Source organism: Pipistrellus kuhlii, unplaced genomic scaffold (assembly GCF_014108245.1).
Source record: "Pipistrellus kuhlii isolate mPipKuh1 unplaced genomic scaffold, mPipKuh1.p scaffold_m20_p_2, whole genome shotgun sequence".
Taxonomy (NCBI): Eukaryota; Metazoa; Chordata; class Mammalia; order Chiroptera; family Vespertilionidae; genus Pipistrellus; species Pipistrellus kuhlii.
In genome coordinates, this window is record NW_023425515.1 from 73943566 (window position 1) to 73966705 (window position 23140).

Below are 23140 nucleotides of genomic sequence, written 5' to 3' on the forward strand. Positions count from 1 at the left end.
ATTATTTACAAATAGGTATAGTCCATATAAAAGTATGATTTATAACTTCCAAGTCATCATAAAGTAAAATAGGAACCAAAATCAAAATCATAATTCTGTTAAAATTATTTACTAAAAATAATTATTTCAACCAGTGTGTTTTAATCTATTTTTAAAATTATGACAAAAAATAATATAATTATTTAACTTCATTTGCTTAGAAATAATGCCTTCCATTTTATTTATTTATTTATTTATTTATTTATTTATTTATTTTAAACATACATTTTATTGATTTTTTACAGAGAGGAAGGGAGAGGGATATAGAGTTAGAAACATTGATGAGAGAGAATCATCCATCAGCTGCCTCTTGCACACCCCTACTGGGGATATACCTGCAACCAACGTACATGCCCTTGTCCAGAATCGAACCCGGGACCTTTCATTCCGCAGGCCGATGCTCTATCCACTGAGCCAAACCTGTTTCGGTGAATGTCTTCCATTTTTAGACTACTCCTCAAAGCCTTTTGATTTCATATTTTTCTCAAACTGAATGAAAGTATTGAATTGCTTCAATGAAAAGCAGCTTTATTTAGAATTGAAGGTTATATTGTAAAAGATCATATTTAGTTTGTGAAAAACTTCAGAATGTGAAAGTACTATCTGAGCCAATAAGTCTGCCTTTTTTCCCTGATCCCAATTTCACCTTTCAGGTTGTCATTATATCCTCAAACCTCCTCACTTAATACTAGCAAATTCTAGTGTCTCAAAATTTCTTAATGCTCTCTGCTTCCACAATCTTCTCTGATAACATGATTAGAAAGAAAATCATAAACACAAAGCATAAATGTTTCTGAACTGCAACAGAGGACAAAACCATGAAAGCTTTAACAACACTCTTCAGGAGATCAAATCAATAACTCTGTCACCAAAGGCCCTGAATTTCCCATTCATCTCTGTGAACAATAATGCAATGGTCCAAGAATTGCCTCCATCCTTTCCTCCTGAATTTTAAAGTGGCAGTAGAGGAAAAAATAAAAATATTTTTAGATAGAGAAATTTTTAAAAAATTCTTAATGTTTCAGAACTTTAATTTCCATAGCCAAACATTATTTTGTTAAATTATTATCATGTGATACTTAAAGGTTTAAGGAATGTAATACACACACACACACACACACATATGTATATGTGTGTGTGTGTGTGTATGTGTGTATGTATGTGTGTGTATATATATATATATATATATATATGTGTGTGTGTGTATGTATGCATATATATATATATATATATATATATTTGCTAGCAGGTATAAAATCTTCAAACTTAACTAATAGCTCTAAGTACAAATGCCACTAGCTTAATGAGATTTAATCAAAATTACTAACTAAGAGGACTTTATTAGAGATTCGTATGTCATTTTAATACTCACAAATGAACAAAAATTGTATTCAATATTGCATGTTAAATAGTTCCAATTATTTTTCCCATAGTGTTAGAATATTCTTAGATATATGAAGTGAAAGACTACTTGATGTAAATTAATGCTTTATGAATTAATGTTATTTTTAAATTCAATTTATTGTTAAATAAATTAAGACGATTAAAAATTAAACCTGTAGCATCAATATGCCTAAGTATGATCATTTAAATTATGAGCCTACAAAATAAAATAAAAGTTATGGAAGGTAATTTGAGATTTGAATCAAGAATAAAATACTGCTTATTACAGTTAATAGAATAATCTAAATTACTATGCTTAGTTTTAAATTTAAACATCTTTGCTTAATATAATGGTTATGCCTAATTAAACCTTATTAATAGCAAGGATAAGAGTACCTCCTTTTTTGTGCTTCTAAACTTTGGATCTAGATGAACCTGAACAATATTACAGAAAAAGGAATAACATGTTCACACACTCAGTAATACAACATTTTAGGGTAAAATATAATAAACTAGAAGCCGAATGCATGAAGATTCGTGCAAGAATGGCCTTTCCTTTCCCTGGCTGCCAGCACCACCTTTCGCTCCGCCCAGAGCTGTCTTTCTGCTTTCCCATGCTGCCCAGAGGCCCGGAATGGCTGAGATAGTGCGGAATGCCTGTGTTGGCTTTGTTGGGTTAATTTGCATACTCACTCCTAATTGGATGGTTGGCATTGCAAATGTATGGTCAATTTGCATCTTACTCTTTTATTAGTGTAGAGCATTTAAATGTGACTAATATATGTTGCTCATTTGATATTGATAGTATGGGTAAATATGTTTTAAACCAGCTTATTGTGTTTTCATTACATAGCAGACTAAAATTATTAAATCTATTCAATTAAATTATGATAATTCCTAAAACCTAGTTGTAATTTTTCTTATTATCTCTAACAGAAATTTATAAATAAATCTATATATATATATTTCCATAATTCTTAGTAACATGGATTTCAGAGTGGATGTGCAGATCCTGTTATACTAGTGCCCATATCAGACTCCAGAAAATGAGAATACAGAAAACAGGGCCTAATTAATGATCAGAACTTAGGGCTCCTCTGTAGTTTTTGGCAGGCAGGAAAGCATCAAGGTTAAGGACATGGATGCCTGGAATTAGAAAATTAAAGAGGAAGAAAGGAAGAAGTGAGGAAGAAGAGAAAGAAGGAAAGTATGGAAGGAAAGCACACAAAGACCAGGTTGAGAAAAATCTAGGCTTCAGTTCTAAATCTAGTATTAATTAGTAAATGGTCCCAAGGAATTAACAGACTGTTCTCAGTAACTTAGCATCCTGATTCATAAAATGAGGCTTTCTAGATGAAACCACTAGAACCTTTCAATTTCAAGGAATGAGAGAAAAATAAACATACTGTAGGTACACCAATATTGTCTATCTTTACTCAATAGAGCCTGATTATCAGGGTCTTATGATCATTTACATCAATACATTTCAGTGTACTTCATTATACACGATTGTAAATACAATTCTTTGATCTTACAACCTTAGTGAAATGGACACATAAATAATTAGTACAGACTACAGTACAGAGGGATTAACTTTATGAAGACCTACATATATGGCATTTGTGTTAGACTTGGAAGACTGAATAAAATTCCATCACAAAAAAAGCAAAAAGAAAAAAAACAGTAAACATCTAAATAAAATATATTTTATTGACTTTTTACAGAGAGGAAGGGAGAGAAATAGAGAGTTGGAAACATTGATGAGAGGGAAACATCTATCAGCTGCCTCCTATACACTCCCTACTGACTATGTGTCCACAACCAAAGTACATGCCCTTGACTGGAATTGAACATGGTATCCTTGAGTCTGCAGGCAGATACCCTCTCTACTGAGCCAAATCAGTTAGGACTAGACAAAATACTTTTAAGAGCAGAAGACAGGAAACATACTACATAGATTGTTCAAAGTAATAAAAACATAATAAAAGATAAAATTTGAAAAAGTTAGAATAGAATAGGACAAGATCAAATTGTGAAGCCCTTTGGATGTTACAGTGAATAACTACATTTAATGGCTATCCCAGAAAGAAAGAAAAATTAGAATAATTTCCTAAAGTGAACTATATTAAAATAATTATCAGGATTTATACAGTAAGCAACCTTAGGGCATCAAATATCCCACATATGAGTGAAGCCATATTAGATGTCCAGCTTTGCTAAACATTCCAACTGCAATTATGTAAGGGCTCCAGATAAGACCAGCAGAAGAACCACCCAGCTGAGCCCAGATAGTAAATTAATAATTTGCGTAAGACAAGAGGTGCTGTTCTATTGTAGAAAAAAAAAAATTCAATTGAGGCATTTGTTTTGGCACTAAATAGATTGTAAAGGCTGGAAGAATAGCAAGGAGTTGAGGGTAGAAGAGAAGCAAAGCAATTGCTGTTGGAGATAATAAAAGGTAACACTGACTGTGATAAATGGGAAAACAGAAAAAAAAATCATAATAATGCTGTGGATCATATAAGACTGTTCCTCGGCTCTTAAAACTGGCAACTAGCACATGAACAATTCTTATAAATGACCAGAATGACTCAGGGGGCAGCCAAAGCCACAGAGAAATATTCCCTGCTTCTACAGTAATGGATCCTTACAGCATATATCCAGACTTCAGAATCACAATGAACCAGTAACTACTGTATACCTGCCTTTAGATATTGGAGGCTCTTTTACAGTCATCCTGTCCCTGTCCTGTATATGTTGTATGTGTGAGGAACAACAAGTTTCATTTTAGTTCTTAGTTCTCCAGGTTAAGAGAAACTTGAGCTTCATACACATCTGGAATTGATTTTAATTATGCTCTTCTTGACTTCAACACAATATCATATTAGATAAATCTCTGGGAGGGTGTGGGTATTTGTACATGACAGAAAACATTAATCAAGAGAAGCTAGACAGTGAACTGTGGTACACTATCACATTGGCAACTCACTATAAACACACTTCCAGGTGTTCAACCCTTATGTAGTCCCATCATATACTCACTTTATACCTGGCCATGTGACAAACTCTCTCTTAAGCCAGCTACTTTACTGTAAAAAGGCTTGAACTAGATTTTTAAATGATGAGAGGTCATCTAGAGAAAGCCCCTAGAACAGTGGTTTCAACTTTTCTAATGCCGTGACTCTTTAATACAGTTCCGCATGTTGTGGTGACCCCCAACCATAAAATTATTTTTGTTGCTACTTCATAACTGTAATTTTGCTACTATTATGAATCATAATGTAAATATCTGTGTTTCCCAATGGTTTCGATCCACAGGTTGAGAACTGCTAGCTGGGTCGCCTAAGACCACACACACACACACACACACACACACACACACACACAGTGTCACATTAGTACTTGAAGTATAGTTTATTCATTTAGATTCCAATTAATCTGCCACTTAGGTATATGTAATTCAGAGTTATCTTGGGAGATAACTTATTGGGAATACTGATTGATGGCAATAGAGCCAAGGATAAAAATATTGTCAGGATAGAAATGATGGTATGAAGAAAAACATCAAGAATGCACACTGTACACTCATGTTTCTGCATTCAAACAAATTATATACAGGTAACAAGCCATAAAAACAGATGAGTCTAGCAGCAGCTCTAGATGAGCTGATAATGATTATCTATTGTTAAAAATCAATTTTGCTAAACAATGGAAGGAATTTTAAGGAATGTACTGATACATAAGAATGTAACTTCACAGAACAAACATATTGAGTAAAAATCCATCGAGCCATCAGTGATTGTCATTATTTGTATTTCTGTAGTCAATACCATGAAAAAATACACATATTGAATAATAGCAAATCACATAAATTGTTAGGTTATAAAATGACTCTAAATATTTTTAAAACTTTATTTTTACCAATAAACACCCAGCTTTTCCTATTTTAAAATATGGTGAAACTACATAGATAGTATGTCTAGTGTTTATCCCAAGTTCTTACCGTATTCTTAACCTCATTGAATAATTACTCATATATATGAATTTTTCTTTAGAATATTTTCCAATGCAAAATATTTTATAGAATCCACCAAAGGACAACTTATGATTTATTTTTCTTCTATTCTAAATCTTTGTTATGAGTAAATAATATTTTTAAATTCAATTTATATTGATAAACTTCAATGAAATATATTTTAATTTTTAAATAGTAGAGAAAATTGCTTATTCTTCTTAAGAATATACTTCAGACATTTTATACAAATATTAAAATTTTCAAATGGCCACATACTTATCATTGGAAGTGCTAGTGAACTTTTCAAAACCCAAGTGTTTAAGAATATAAAATCTTTAAATATTCACACATATTATTCATAATCATTTAGTATATAAAAGGATGTTTTTCTTATTTATTTTCATTCTTTTAATAAATATAAATATAGAACCAATAAAAAAGTCAATAAATTTAATACAGTGCAATAGAAAAACTTGTAAATAATGTACTATTGAGAGGGGAATATATCTACTTTGTTATTATTTGCCAAACAATAAATGTATTTCTATATTTGTGTGTTGATTATGAGTTTTAAAATAAAAAAAAATATATAGATTATCTTTGTCAGGGATATGTAATATTTTTAAATGTATGTATTTATTAGATTAATAAACCTTAATAAAAATTCACATAAATAAATCATTTTATTTGGAAAACTATAGGTATTATATTACCATAACAATGCGAAATGGAATAGTTCCAAACTTAAAACAACATAAACTGACCCAGAGAAGGAGAACCAGCAATCGGACTCTCAAACCTCAGAGGAAAGGTGGGGGAGGATGGGGGTGAGGGGAAGAGATCAACCAAAGGACTTGTGTGCATGCATGTGGGCCTAGCCAGTGGCCATGGACAACGGGGGTTGGGGGGGGCATATCTAGGGAGGGGTTTGGGATGGGAATGGGGGAATAAGGACAATTATGTGAGAACATAATCAATAAAAAATAAATAAATAAAAGCCTGACACTTAGACATATAATAAATTTGAATGTTTCTTACCATGGCAAGAACCCTCAATCTCTTCATATCCTGTACTGCAGATGCACCTTCCAAGAGGAACCAGCCAATCTCCATCAGCTCCACAATAGAGTTTAGGAGTGTCTCGCTCTTCTGCACTCTTCACACAAGCACCCCTTACTTCCACCAAAGAGGAAGAGTCAACCCTTGGGATGGTGTCAGGAAACATGGCCAAGTTACGCACGGTGAAGGGGCACTTTTTGTAGAACACACGGACTGATACCAGGGCAATGCAGGCCCCGATGTCTTGAAAAGCCAGATAAAATCCTTTCCTTTCGATAGGCCCCACCTCACGGATTTCAGTGTTGAGCTTGAGGATGCGATCACCCAAATCCATCTGGGTAAAGCTTTCATCAGCAGCAATTGTATCGATCTTTGTATACTGGCTTGGCTTGAATTTAATTCCATGGGACTCATCTGATTCCACATAATACAGATTAAATGTTTCTTTGCAAGTTCCCACGACCCATGGGATGCTGTTACAATCCCTCAGTGTGAACTTCATTTCCACATAAATTTTCTGAGCTGCATCTCGGGAGATCCAGTTTGTACGAAGCCAATTGTTTTGATTTGGTTCCATTACATTGCATACCTGGTATGTGTGAATGGGCCTGTTATGTTCATCCATTTCAGTAATGGCATCCCACTGCAAAAAATAATAATAATAAATGTTTATAAAACTACAGTGGTTAAGCAGAAATTATTGCTTTCCAAATTTTCTATATTTGCAAAAGAAAATGAATAAAAAAGATACAACTAAAGCTAGTCTAAGCAACTATATACCAATATTTTAACCATGACCTTTGGTTAGAAGTATGGGTTTTGGACATACCATCTGTCCTGGTGAATCTTAACTTTCTATATAATAGTTGCATGACTAAGAATTTAAATTTAAATTCTGGTTTTCTAAAATGTAAAATGTACCTAATTTCACAGGGTTATTGTAAGGCATGAATTAATTAACATAGGTAAATCACTTCAAATAGTTTCTGGTACACTATAACAATGTAAAATATCTGATCAAATAACTAGACCAATGACAAATGCACTCTGGTTTCCCATCTATCTTCATATCCAATTTGCCACCACCAATTGAGAATATTTACTATTATTCAATTAAATATTTACATGTTTATTTTAATGGGAGATAGATATAGATAAGTCTTAGATTAATTCAAGAAATGTTTAACAGACAATGTTCTGGATCCTTGGAATACAGCAATTAACAAGCTAAACAAAATGCCTTGCCTTTATGGGTCTTACTTATAGTGAGAAAAGACAATAAAAATAAAAATTGTAGCCCTGGTTGCTGTGGCTCAGTGGTTAAGAGCATCAACTCCCTCCAGGACCCATGAGTTATGGGTTCCATTCCTGGTAAAGGGCACATATCTGGGTTGCCTATTTGATTCACAGACTGGTTGGGGCACCCATGAGAGGCCACCAACTGGTGTGTCTCTCTCACATCATTGTTTCTCTCTCTCTCTCTCTCCCCCTTTTCTCTCTCTCCAGCTCTCCTTCCTTTCCACTCTCTCTGGAAAATAATAGAAAAATATATCCTCCTATGAGCATTAACAAAAATAAACTTCTATGAGAGTCATCTGAATCCAAATAATACAGAATTTTTATAAAATATAAAAATATAAACATTAAAATTGTAAGTGAAGAATTTGCATAATACACTAGAAAGTACAATGGGAAAAATTAAGGGAGGAAAGTGCAGAAGAAGGTTGTGATTTTAAATAGGGTGTCCACAGTAGGTCTTATTGAGGAAGTGACATTAGACCAATGTCTCAAAGTTGAGAGTGAACCTTGAGAAAATAGCACAAATATCCTGAGGCAGGAATGTTCAGGTATATTTTAGGAACACCATGAGTGGGTGCTAGAAACACACTAGGTAATAAGAAAAGAGAATCAGAAAATAGCAACAACAACAACAAAAAATAACAACCCTTTACAAGCTTTCTGAGCACTTTGGCTTTTATTCTGAGCTGGATCACTAAATATATTGCTTCTGCATTGACGTAAAAGCATTTTCCCACCTATTTAAATAGAAGAACCTTATTTATCCTTTCTAAAAATTTTAATGAAAATCTTTAAGTACTTTGTAATTGTTATTGTCAGTATTTATGTATAGAATATTGCATAAGTCTATAATATAAATTTATATTGTAATTGCATTTTGTTTCTATATAGTTGTAATTTTCAACAGAAAAACAATTCTGAGAACTTTATAGCCAGTTTGGAGAAACAGGCTATTCACCATAGTTTCTCATTTCTATTAAAGTTTAGTGGGAATTATAAACAATTTTTATAGTGAGTAGATATTCAATTTTCCTAATTTTATACTGTAGTGATTTATAATGAGATTATTTAATGCATTCTGTTTGCAGTTTCTCATTTTAATTGGCTGTACAGAGATATTTAATTAAGTCTGGTTGAGTGTCAATTATCATAGTTGCTAATAGAATGGCTACTTTCTTCAGTCTAAAAGTCTATTTTGAGACTAAGTACTTTTAATTATCTATCATCAATTTCCACAAATAAAGTATTTACATTATCCACCAAGGAAACTTTAAAATAGTCTGTATCTAAAGTTTTCATTTGTAAGTTGCTTGCTTGAAATTCGGAGTATTTTCCAGAAGTAACAGTAAGTTTGTGTGAAAAGACTTTTGTACGCACACTGAGGAAACAAAAGAAAGCTAGGCAAATAGGGACAGAACCACAGGAAGGGAAATAAAACTGAAAACCCAGCTGGACTGACTTACGAGGACAACCTCGCTGGGAGGAAAGGACAGCACACACTGGAGACAAACTTTAAAATATATGGATGTTGCCAAGACAGGCAGCTTGCTGATAACCAATCACCAGGTACTAAGGTGTAAAAACCAATCCGAAGGATGTTGCTAAGCCTAAATTCTTTGAAAGGACCAATCAGGAACTAACAAGCATACATAAAAAAAAGTGCATACACTTCTGCTCTCTCTCACCCTCCCTGTGCTAGATCTTTGAGTTAATGGCAGGAGGTGCACTCCCCCTCGCATGGCTTATGGCCATGTGGGCCTCCACACATGGACTATTACACTTTAATTAGCTTGGATACTGAATTACTCCCCTCTGTAACATGAAAAAGGAAGCTCTGGCACTGTTTTGCTCCTGGAATCCCAGATGCACCTTTTCCAGGATTGGCTTCTCTCAATAAACTTCAATTCCACTAGTCATTTTTGCCCACGACCTCATTCTTCAATTTCATGAGACAACAAACTTGAACTCAAACACCCACATTTCAGTTTTACACCCATGGTTTGTCAGGGTAATCCAATAATCTCACAGAGACTCACATAAAATTATATCTTAATACTTTTCATCCTAGCATATCATGGGCCTTAGTAAGTGTTCAAAGGATAGCAATGCTCATGAAATGAGGTGGTTCGGTAGGTTTGGCCCAGAGGGGGAGGGGACTTGGACCTTAAAGAATTATAAGATGCCGAAACAGGTTTAGCTCAGTGAATAGAGCGTCGGCCTGCGAACTGAAAGGTCCCAGGTTCAATTCTGGTCAAGGTATGTATCTTGGTTGTGGGCACATCCCCAGTGGGGGGTGTACAGGAGGCAGCTGATCGATGTTTCTCTTTCATGGATGTTTCTAGCTCTCTATCCTTCCCACTTCCTCTCTGTAAAAAATTAATAAAATATATATTTTTAAAAAATAATTATAAGATGCAGCCAAAACCGGTTTTCTCAGTGGAAGAGCACTGGCCTGAGGACTGAAAGGTCCCAGGTTGGATTCCGGTCTGGGGCATGTACCTTGGTTGCAGGCACACTCCCCAGTAGGGGGTGTGCATGAAGCAGCTTATCTATGATTGTCTCTCATTGATGTTTCTAACTCTCTATCCCTCTCTCTTCCTCTCTGTAAAAAAATCAATAAAATATATTTTTAAAAAGAATTATAAGATTCAATAAGGTAGAGGGAGAAGAGTAAAAAGAAATTAAGGTATAACACTAACCTCTATGAATACACACTAGAGACACTTTAGCTCTGTATAACATACATATATCCAGTGGGTAAAAGTTTTTATCCCTATTTAAAACAAACACAGACATAATTTATTCTCTGCTGTGAAATACTTACATGTACACAAACCTAGTAATTGTAGAAATCACATAATGAAAATATGTATCAAACCAGTCATTAATTCTGCTATTAAGTTGGTCAATTCAGTCAGCTGCATGCATTTATATAATAGCAATAAACCCAAAATACTCTGACTCCTCGAGCTCATTAGAAAACAAACAAACATGTTTTATATGTAGGCATTAAAATACTACCCCAATCAGTTTGGCTCAGTGGATAGAGTGTCAGCCTGTGGACTAAAGAGTTCAATTCTGGTCAAGGGCACATGCTAGGCTTGTGGGCTCAATCCCCAACAGGGGGCAATGTTCTCTCATCCTTGATGTTTCTATCTCTCTCTCCCTTTCCCATCTAAATATATAAAAATATATTTTAAAAATACCAATATATAAAAAATTACCAATATACCTAATGTAGAAAAGAACACAGTAAGTTAAAAATAAATCATAAATGTTCTGCATAAAATATCTTGCAAACTATATCTCTTCTTATGGGCTGGATGAATAAAATAAAAAGCTTTTTCTGTCTCATGGTTATTTTATAAGCCCTTTCTTTGAATCAAGGAGTAGATAAATGATTTACAAACTGATGGATGGAAACGTTTTCCTACTCAATGAGGAGTTTTTGTTAAGCAAAAATTAGTTGTATAACAAAAGTTTTTTTCTTTAAGAACCTTCAAGGAACCTTAGATGTAATGACTCCTAAGGACAAATATTTACATTGAATTTATATTTGTTAAAGCTTTTTCATAAATATTAACTCCTTTGATACTCATCAGTACAATTAAAATAAGACAAATAATTTGTTTCACATACTATCTTAATAAAAGAGTAATGTGCAAATTAACCATCACTTCACTACACCCACATGCCATGCCCACAAACCACACCCCCAGCCAATCAGGAGAAAATATGCAAATAAACCCATCAAAGGTGGCTGTGGCCACAGAGAGCAGGAGGGAGGCTTTGGTTTCCCAGACAGCAGAGGAAGCCAAGCTTTCCCCCTGCCCTTGCCAGCCCAGGCCTCCACTCCAGGCTGCAAAGTTTCAATTATAGAAGGTAAACAAGTCCAAACAGGAATGGCGGCAGCCATGGAGCTGGAAAGAGCAGGAGGCTAGGGTTGCCCCTGGCAATGGAGGAAGTCAAGCTTTCCACACACCCTGACAGGCCCAGGCCTCTGCTTAAGGCTACAAAGTTTCAATTCTAGAAGATATATAAGTCCCAAGAAAAATGGCTGCCACCACAGAGCAAGCAGGAGGCTTGGCTCCGCTCCAGGCTATAAAGTTTCAATTGTAGAAGATAAATAAACCCCAGATATCAGGGCCTCCACTTGGGTCGCCAAGGGGGTATGGCTGGCCTGCAAACCACCATAGGCCCCTCACCCAGGCCACCTGACACCCCAAGGGAATCCCCGCCCTGATCCAGGACACCCTTCAGGGCAAACCAGCTGGCCCCCACCCATGCACCAGGCCTCTATCCTATCTAATAAAAGAGTAATATTCAAATTGACCATCACTACAACACTCAAGATGGCTGTCCCCATGTAGATACAAGATGGCCACCACAAGATGGTGAGCAGGGAAGGGCAATTGGGAGGCACCAAGTTGAGGGGAACCAGGCCCTGCAGGGGAGGGACGTTAGGGGCAAACAGGCTGGTAGGGGAGCAGTTTGGTATCAATTAGGCTGGTAGAGGAGTGGTTAGGGGTGATCAGGCTGGCAGATAGAAGCAGTTAGGGGAAATCAGGAAGGCAGGCAGGCGAGCAGTTGGGAGCCAGTAGGCCTGAGAGAGACCTTACCCCCCCCCTCCCCCATGCATGAATTTCATGCACTGGGTCTCTAGTTACTAATAAAAAATGTAACACACATATTTAAGAATTAAATTGTTTGGTGAGACATGGACTGATCAGGCCGTCTAACTTTCTGTATTTTATAAGTTTTGTTGGGCTCAGACAGATTGCACCTTCCAGGAGTAGCAAATTCTTAGAGACAGCAAGGGGCTCTGGCATGGAGAATATCTTTCATATGTAAACCTTATTATGACTTTGTGTGCTCAAAAGGAATTTAGCTATTTGTCTACTTTACTTGGCTTGCTATGGAACTACATAAAACAAAACAAAACAATACAAAAACCTAACTGTGTGTAGGTGGGGATGGGTTTTAGAGAACCCTTAGGCATAAATGGATTAAGTACTGTTCAGAGCCCTTTCCATTTCCTATCACTTCTAACAAACATTTGCGTTAAATGGGACTGCCCAAGAGATCCGCTAGTGGGAAAATGTAATTGGGGGCTATAAAGCATTAGGCTGTATTCACACACTTTCACAACTTCAGTCATGTGACAAGTGTTCTTCAGTGGGTAAAAATTCCTCCCCTATTTAAGACAAAAAAATCCCACATAAATCATTTCTAATGTGAAATATTTGGATTTATGTAAACATTGTAATTGATTAAATCATCACATCTATCATTAATGTTAATGATAGTGCTGTAAAAATAGTTGGTCAATTCTGTCAGCTTCTTGCTTTTACATAATAGGAATCAAATTTGAAATATCCCAACTGTTGCAGCTCATGTTGTTTATTTAATTTTTTAATATTTTAATATAAGATAAAAATAACTCTGTAAAGTAAAACTCAAATTACACATGTATTAAAAGATAAAATGAGGCAATCATTGGGGAATCAGATAGCCTTCCTTTTGAGGCAAAAGCGGAGGCAAGTTAGTCAAGAATCAGGACTATGGGACAGGGGAGGAAATAAAACTGGGGAAGCCAGCAAGGTGAAGGTACTAAGGCACCCTTTCCTGGAGAAGGAAGGTCACATGCAAGAGTATTGGGAAGACAGGTAGCATGCAGATAACCAATCATAAAATAGTGAGGCGCACAAACCAATTCCAAGAATGCTGCTAAAGAAAAATCCTTTGAAAGGACCAATCAGAAGCTAATCTGTCTGCAGCATGACAAGAAAGCTCTGGACACTGGCCTGCTCCAGGAACCCCAGCTGCACCTTTTGTAGGATTAGCTTCTCCCAACAAACTATAGTTCTGCTAACCATTTTTTACCATGACTTCATCCTTCGAATTCGTGAGAGAACTAACATGGACTCAAAAACCCCACATTTTGGTTTCACTTTCTCAAAGAATGAAAGATGGTCTTTCTAATCAAATAGCCTTTCTAATCAAGAATATTCAGATATCTTTTCTGACAAGTTTACCAGGGTTCTAAAATATATCTCTAAAATGTATACCTCCTTGCCTTTGAAAATCTTTAGAATTCAGTGGGAATGTACAATAAATAGTTATTTTAAAAATCCATTATCCAGATATCACTGCTGACATGTACACATAAGAAACTATTTGACATTGAAACTGGCTCTCAGAACTGTTGGACACCGAAATTGGGACTCAACCTTTTTTTGTTATTATATGTTTATTTCTAGTCTGCAGTTGCAAGATTTTTCAAAGAAAAGAAATGGGGTAAAAAATAGTTATAGAGATAAAGAACCATTGAACACACTCAAACTATAGCAGGAAGGCAAGGGAGGTTGTGGGGGAGGGCTGTAAGAGATCAACCGAAGGACTTGTATCCATGCATATAGACATAACCAATGGATACAAGACACGGCGGGGGGGGGGGGGGGGAGGCATATGCAGAAGGAAGAGGCTGGGGGAGGTCAAAGGGGGAAAAAAGGAGACATATGTACTACTATTTGTAATGCTTCAAACAATAAAAAATAAATTTAAAAAATTTAAAAGCATACAGTCTTTTTCTCAACATAGAAAGCTAATTATAACTTCAAATGGCAATGATAAATCTTGATTAACTTACTCAAATTTTGTAAGTTAATTTGGGCCACAGCTAAAGAAAACATGTAGCGAAAGAAAATGGCAATTACCTTCATTCCTACATACTTCTATATCTCCAGAGAGAAAGGGGAGAGGAGGAAAAAATCATATCCTAAATACTTTAGCACCCGAAGCAGCTCCAAAGCTAGTCTGATTTAAAGGGGAAAATAATTCAGAATCAATGTTAAATATGTTGACATGGGGACTAGGATAAGGAAGTAACCTATTAACACTGAAGTATGAAACAACTATAGAAAAATACTTTGGTTTTTATCTTTATCTATGCTTCCTGAAGGCAGAAGTACTTATTTATATGTATGTGGAATTGCTTTCCTCTCTTTCCTTTTCTCTATCTGGCTTTTTAAAAAACTTAAAAAACCTGGTACAGAGCCTACACCATCCTGAAGGGGGCAGCAGCGGAGGCCAGGAGCGCAGCCACACCAACACTCAGACTGGCCTGGGCCACCACCTAGGTCCAGCACTGTGAGCCCATGACTAGCCCTAACTCCTGAGGGATGACTGCCACGCCCTTGTAGTGAGTGACACACTAGCTCACCGAGGGTTCCAAGATGTCCATAGTGTCCACTCGTCAGAGAGACATCCAGTGCTGCACCTCCCTGCCCAGACTTCCAGATGCCGCATTCCGGCAATCTGCACTGTGAGTGCAAGCCACGAAGACCCTGTGCTCCACCCTGCCCAGGCCCCCAGGACTGAGATACTGGTGCAAACTGGAGCCACCCAGCACCCTGTACAGGCTCCATGACTGCACTGACAGTGTGGGCTAGGGGTACCTGGGTCAGCATCCCACCCAGGCACAGGATCACACTACAAGTGTGCTGCCAGAGGGACCAAGGGTGCCACCATGCCCCAGGCACTGGGGCCGCACACTAAACTGCATGCCAGAGAGCTCTGGGACCTCACATGGAGTCACATATCATAGAAAATGTGCTCGTGCCCCACTGAACCTGAGCATCTGCAGTGGACAACTCAGGGACCAGATCTGTATGGGAATGGAGTACAACTCAGAGAGCAGAGACAATAAAGGCATGGACTCAAGGCAGACCCAGCTTCTGGGCTAAGGAGTCCTGTATCATCGGACTGCTAAGGGATTCAACCTCTCAGAGCTCAAGCAGGTTGCCCAGGGCCAGAAATAAAAACAAATACAAATAGAGAGCAAATATGGGGATAAAGAGAAACAATCATCAAAGAAAAAAAGGAGGAATCACCAGAAAAGGAACTAAGTGAAATGGAGAAATCAGTCTACAAGAGAGCCATATCAGAACAAAGGACCCACATAGACTGAAAGTAAAGGGATGGAAAAAAATTTTTTCAGGCAAATGGAAATAATTTTTTTAAAAAAGGATGGGGTAGCAATACTTATATCTGACAAAACAGAACTCAAAGTGAAGACCATAACAAGAGATAAGGAAGGCCATATAATAATACTAAAGAGAGTAATTCAACAAGAGGATATAATTCTGGTAAACATATATGCTCCCAATGCAAGAGCACTCAAATACATAAAAAAAAAACAAAAAAAAAAAACTTCTAAAGGATATCAAGGGAGAGATCAACAGCAATACAATCATAGTTGGAGACTTTAATACCACATTGACATCATTGAATAAATCTTCTAGACAAAAAAACAACAAGGAAACAGCAATCCTAAATGACTCACTAGATCAGATGGAACTAATTGACATCTTCAGAACATTTTACCCCAAAGCTACAGAATATGCATTCTTCTTAACTGCACATGGGACATTTTTAAAGACAGATCACATATTAAGACATGGCTAAGTCTCTACAAATTTAAGTAGGCTGAAATCATATCAAGTATCTTCTCAGATCACAATGGCATAAAATTAAAAATCAATTAAAAACAATAAGAAACAATCAACACATGGAGGCTAAAAAGCATGCAATTAAACAATGAATGGGTTACCAAAGAGATTAAAGAAGCAATAAAAAACATCCTGGAAAAAATATCATGAAACACACAATTCAAAATCTATGGGACATAGTGAAAGCAATTCTGGGAGCGAAGTTCATAGTACTACAGCCTATTTTAAAAAGCAAGAAAAATTGGCAATAAGTTATCTAACCCAACAACTTACAGAATTAGGACCTAAATAGACACTTCTAGAAAGTGGGCATACCGAAGGCTAACAGGTATATGAAAAATGCTCTAAGTCACCAATCATCTGAAAGATTCAAACAAAAAAGAAAATGGGGGTATCATCTCACACCTGTCAGAATGGCTTTCATCAACAAGTCACAAGAGCTGATGATGAAAAGGGATGTGGGGAAAAGGGAATCCTCGTACACTTCTCATGGGAATGCAGACTGGTACAGCCGCTATGGAGACAGTGTGGAGCTTCCTCAAAAAACTAAAAATGGAACTCCTATTTGACCTAGTAATCCCACTGCTAGGAATATATTCCAAGAAACTGGAAACACATATCAAAAAGAATATATACACCCCTATGTTCATAGCAGCACAATTCACCATAGCTAAGATTTGGAAACAGCCTAAGTGCCCATCAGCAGATGAATGGATTAAAAAACTGTGGTACATCTACTCAATGGAATAGTATGCTGCTGTAAAAAATAAAAAAAATAACTCTTACCATTTGCAACAGCATGGATGGACCTGGAGAGCATTATGATAAACAAAATGAGCCAGTCTGCGAAAGATAAATATCACATAATCTCACTCATTTGTGGAATATAATGAACAACATAAACTGATGAACAAAAACAGATCCAGAGACATAAAAGTATCAAAACAACAACAACAACAACAACAACAACAACAAAAAACCCTGATAAACCACAGAAGAAAGACAGTAGAGGGTGAGGGGAGGGGTAGAGATAAACCAAAGGATTTGCAAGCATGCATACAAGTATAACCAATGGACACAGACAACAGGGTGGTGAAGGCCTGGGCAGGGGAGTGGGGGCTGGTTGGGAGAGGTCAATGGGAGAAAAAGAGGGACATATGTAAGAGTTTGAGCAACAGAGAATTAAAAACCAAAAATTAATAAAAATTTTAAAATCATGCATATTACTATGCCCTATAATAATAAAATTAGTTAAGTCTCAGATTTATTTCTGTCTTCATTGCATCTGATCCCAGCTATAATCTAAAAGCAAGCTAAATAGGAAGTAAAATACTTCTTTGATTTATTTCTTCAAAATTGGGTTATGATAAATAAAGGGAAATATGCAAAAATCCTACATAACAAAAGGCTAATATGCAAATTGACCAAACGGTGCAATTACCAGTCACTATCACATGCACTGATCACCAAGGGGAAGAGGATTAAGGCAGGAGCTGCCCCATGGTACTCAGTGCACTCCCACAGGGGGGCATCACTCAGCCAGAAGCCGAGCTCTCTGCCAGAGACTGCAGTGGCAGCAGGAGCCTAGTCCGCCTCCATCATAGCACTGAGGGAGCAGGCCTAAGCCATCAGCTGAACATCCCCTGAGGGCTCGCTGACTGTAAGAGGGTGCTGGTCAGGCTTAGGGACCCTCCTGAGTGCATGAATCTCATGCACTGGGCCTCTCGTAGGCTATAACAAAAGATCATTTAAGAGAGAGAATCTAAAAGACCAAATGCCTTGTTAAATTAGCTAGTTTACATTGGTATGTGCTTAATTAATAAATGAGATAACCTATTATTATTTAGGTTTCCCCCCAAAAGTAAAATATTCTCAATATTACAAGAAAACCAAGAAACAACAAAATCAAGTATCACATAAGTAATAATTCCTATTTAGGTTCCCTGTATAACTTGCTACCAAGTGTTGTTTTTTTAAAACTTATGTTTATTGTTGAATGTATTATGGATGCCCCCAAACTCCCTCCCTTCCATCCCCACCCCAGTTTTTTTTTACTTGCAAGTATTTTGTAGTATGTGGCAGTAACTAATTATTCCTCAACATAAACTAAATTTAAATAAGAAATGGAGTCAGGCAAGCAGGAAAAATCTTCAACTTCATCTTATGAATGAAAAAGTAAAATAGGATAGCTGAGAATAAAGAGAAGTCTTCATTAGGTAAAATGGCACATATCTGATTTGTTCCAAACATTCTACTTCTTACCTTCCATAACCCAAACAAACTAAAGTTGTTGAGTACAAAACAGGAATCTCTTTATGTAATGCTGTAATGGCTTAATTTTTAAATCATAAGCTTCTAATATTCTCTACCTAAGAAAAGCTTGTTAAAGGGGCCTTCATATTATAGTGTGAGATTTTCCTCGGAACCACTTAAAATATTCACTTTGAGTCAATATACTGACACACATTTAGAAAATTAGTGCCTGAATTCTGCTGCCAGGCATGTAGTTAATACCATAAATCTGGTTTCGCAGCAGAAAATTGAAGGTTCTACATTTAAATGATAACTAGTTTTGAAGGATAAAACAAGAAGCAAAATGCATCATGTTCACATACATTTCTATTCCACTTTCGGCAAACATAAAACTTTTTTATTAGGACTGCAATGATTTATTTTTAAAAGAATGACTCAGTGACATGTCTGGAAGACAACTGCTAAGACTAAGCAAATTTTATAAATAAATTTATTACTTAAGGTACATTTATCCTAGTAACACAATCAAAATATTATAGAAGAGGATTAAATTACATTAAAATGGACTGATTCTTCTGATTAAAAAATTATAAACAATGTATTTATGAAGATGAAAAATTCTTAAATAGAGTCTATCTTCTGAATGTCTAAAATCCTTAATTGGTACAAAAAGTTGAAATTTTCACTTAATGAATAAGATGTTGCAAATATCTTCAAGTAGAATTTCATATGTATATATATTAAATATTCATCTTAACTATTCTGTCTTAAATATGAATGCCATGTTAGGTGTCACAGTACTTCACAAATATATAAAGTGTACAAAGTAATCTCACAAACATATTTAACTTCATTATTTTATTGTAGAGAGAATAAAGTATATTATCTTTGTTTTATGGATGAGGAAACTTACATAAAGGAAAGAATGGACTTACTTGAGTTTACAAAAAACACACAGAGAAATCAACACCACAATTGTCTGAAAAGTCCTATTGGCCCATATGGAAGTTTTGAACTAAAATACATTTAAGCAGCATGTAATCTCCATGAGGGAAGGGACAGTGTTTTATTCACTATTATATCCTCAGTGTCAGGAAGATACAATACTAGGGTCACAGTAAGTCCTTAATATTTGTGGAATATACAAATTAATAAAAGAAGGATTGAATTCTAACTGAAACATTTTTTTTTTTCACTAAAGGGAGACTTACTATTTCTTAAATCAGGATTCTAAACATTACACATTATTGAGATATATCTAAACTTTGATCAATGTCTTAAATTAATATCTTAGGACAAAAGAGATTTCATAACAACTTAACTCTAAATAGAAATATATTAAGATGACGTAACTGAAGCCTGCAAAGATCAGGTTAGTCAGTCGAAGAAGAAGAAGAAAATGGTGTCAAGAAATGTGTCTGCACCAGGAGAAAGAGGATCTGGGCAGTTGATATAATACCCAGGAGGCCTAGAAGATATACTTTAATAGAAAACTTGATTATAAAAAAAATAAAAACAAAACTAGCTTCTGATCCAGTCAGATCATTTCTCTTTGCTGTAATCCTATCTAATAAAGTGGGAATATGCTATGATCGTCACACCTCACAAAAATGGCTGCACCCACAGCCACAGGATGGCAACACCCAGCCCCTCAGTCTCACTGGGGTGGCAAGAGCACAGCACAGCCAGGCCACTGCCAGGGGGGTTCGGACATTCCCCATGCCTGCCTCCAGAATCCCCCATCCCCTCACACTCCCAGCTGCCCAGGACTGGCCCAAGGTACAGGCAAGCCTCAGATGGTGGCTGCCCAGCCGCCCAGGGCAGCCTGAGGCTCAGGTAACCAGGGCACTCTGAGGCTTGTGCTGCTGGCAGTGGCAGCAGCAGAGGTGTGATGGGGACGTTGCATTCCCCTTACCACAGGGTCACCTCCCACCCCTGAACGCTCCAGACTGTGAGAGGGGGCAGACAAGGCTAAGGGACCCCCCTCCTCCAGTGCATGGACTTTCATACACTGGGCCTCTAGTTACTAATAAAGTCTGTAGCCCTTTGTACTTTAACTAAAAGATATAGTATTTAAGCATATTAAATGGTTAATTGTAAAGTCTTATATAAAGTATGAATTAAATGAGTATTTGAACTGTAGTTAATTCAAATAGGGAGAAGAAACCTCCAAGAGTGTGATGTTCTATACATATTACAGAAGAAAATGATTATTGAAGGAGAAAGTATTTAAGTTTTTTCCTTAAATGCTCCTGAGAGATCCAGTAAAATAAAGATAGTCCACTATCTACTGGAATTGATAACAGAAGATTTATGGCAGCTATGACAAGAAGAGGTTTGGTGGAGAGCCGATGTGAACAGAGGCACAATCTTCACGCAGAAGCCTGGAGAAGAGTGCTTCCTAATTGTAGACATGTAATGTGTAAAATGAATTTGTACAGATTCTTTCAAGGAAAGGAGATGATTCTGTACAAATCTTTAATTTTATGTTCTGGCTCATTAATGTTTTTTAGCACTTCACGAAGATATCTATTTTGACTTGGTTTCTCAAAATGCATTAGGCCTTCACAATTCAATTAAAATTCTAATTCTACCCAGGACTTAAAGTTCCACGGGAATGGTCTTTTGTAGGTCAAAGTGTGCCTGACATCAGAACACTGCATGTGAAACTATAATAATCATCAGCCACTCCAATGACTTCTATGATTTGTCTACATTTATTGATTTAAAATTATAAATTCCATGTGCTATATCTCAATGTCTAACTGGAATAAAATTACTATAGTTTACAATAATTAATTTTGTGTGGCATATTTGTATTTAATGATTCGTAAGTACTGCAGAAGAAAAATTATAAAAACACAGGCACTATTCTTTTCAAATAATTCAGTGGTAATGATTTCCAATTAATAAAAATTATTTTGGAATATCAAATTAGTAGTAATTAGAAGGGAAATTTTATACTGCTGGCAATGTTTCCATACACATACCCCATTTTGAATTTCACAATTTATTAATTACCTAGAGTATTGTTTAGATCTATTCTATGCTTCTTTCCATTAGACTTTTAAAAGAACAGCATGCCATCCAATTTGTTTATTTTCTCTTTAGTTTCCATCGCCCTACGACAGTGGTCAGCAGAGCCAAATATCAACAGTACAACGATTGAAATTTCTTTTGAGAGCCGAAAACCAACCTCTGCACTTGGGCCACAAAGTTTCAATTGCACTGTACATTTCAACTGCACAGATATCTTGTGGAAGAGCCACACTCAGGGGGCCAAACAGCCACATATGGCTCGCGAGCTGCCTTTTGCCAACCACTGCCAAAAGAGCACTATCAGTGAAGAAACTGCTTTGGCATATGTCTGAGATTTTGCTCATGTGCATTCCTCTAATATTTTTATGGTTTCCTGTCTTATGTTTGTCTTTTATCCACTTAGAGTTTATTTTGTGTGTGGTATAAGTTGGTGGTCTAGTTTCATTTCTTTGCATGTTCTGTCCAGTTTTCCCAACATCATTTATTGAGGAAACTGTCTTGACTCCATTGTATGTTCTTGCCTCCTTTGTGAAATATTAATTGAACATAATGGTTTGGGTCGATTTCTGTGTTCTCTATTCTATTCCATTGGTATATATGTCTGTTCTTATGCAAGTACCAGGCAGTTTTGAGAACAATAGCTTTGTAATGGAGCTTGAAATTTGGTATTAGATCCCTCCTACTTTGTTCTTTTTTCTCAGGATTGCTGCAGCTATTCCGGGTCTTATTGTATTCCAGATAAATTTTTGAAGAGTCCATTCTAGGTCTGTGAAATATGCCACTGATATTTTAATGGGGAGTGCACTGATTCTATAGATTGCTTTGGGTAGCATGGACATTTTAATGATGTTGATTTGAAAAAGCTTTTGTACAGCAAAAGAAACAATCAACAAAACAATAAGAAAGCCCACTGTATGGGAGCTTACATATTTGCAAATGTTATCACTGGTAAGGTTTTAATCTCCAACATTTATAGGGAACCCATACAACTTAACAAAAGGAAGATAAACAACCCAATCAAAAAATGGGCAATGGACATAAATAGATATTTTTCAAAAGAAGATAGAAGGAAGTCCAAGAGATATAGGAAAACATGCTCAAAGTCACCAATCATCCAAGAGATGCAAATCAAAATGACAATGCAGTACCATCTCACCCATGTCAGAATGTCTATCATAAACAAACGATAAGTGCTAGCTAGGATGGGGAGAAAAAGGGACCCTCATTATGCCTATAACAATGCATACAAGTCCTTTGGTTGATCTTTTCCTCTTACCCCATGCTGGGCATGAAAGCATGAGTGGGGAGGATGGGGAATAAAAGGGGTAAGGACACATATGTAATAACTTAATGGATAAATAATTTTTTTTTTTTTTAAAAAGGAACCCTTGTGCACTGCTGGTGGGAATGTAGACTGGTGCAGCCACTGTGGGGAACAGTATAGTGTTTCCTCAAAAAACTAAAAATGGAACTCCCATTTGACTCTGTGTGATCCCACTTCTAAGAATATATCCCAAGAAACTAGAAACATGAATCAGAAAGG

The 23140-nt window shown here is 36.3% G+C and overlaps 1 protein-coding gene across 2 annotated transcripts in view; it reads right to left on the reverse strand.

Moving 5' to 3' along the window:
- EPHA6 (EPH receptor A6) overlaps positions 1 to 23140 on the reverse strand; it is an 874394-nt gene that overhangs the window by 715130 nt on the left and 136124 nt on the right. For both annotated transcript variants that reach the window (XM_036445896.2, XM_045584048.1), the window contains one exon: positions 6476 to 7139. In XM_036445896.2, coding sequence (XP_036301789.1) covers positions 6476 to 7139 — 664 coding nt within the window. The remainder of the gene's footprint in view (positions 1 to 6475; positions 7140 to 23140) is intronic.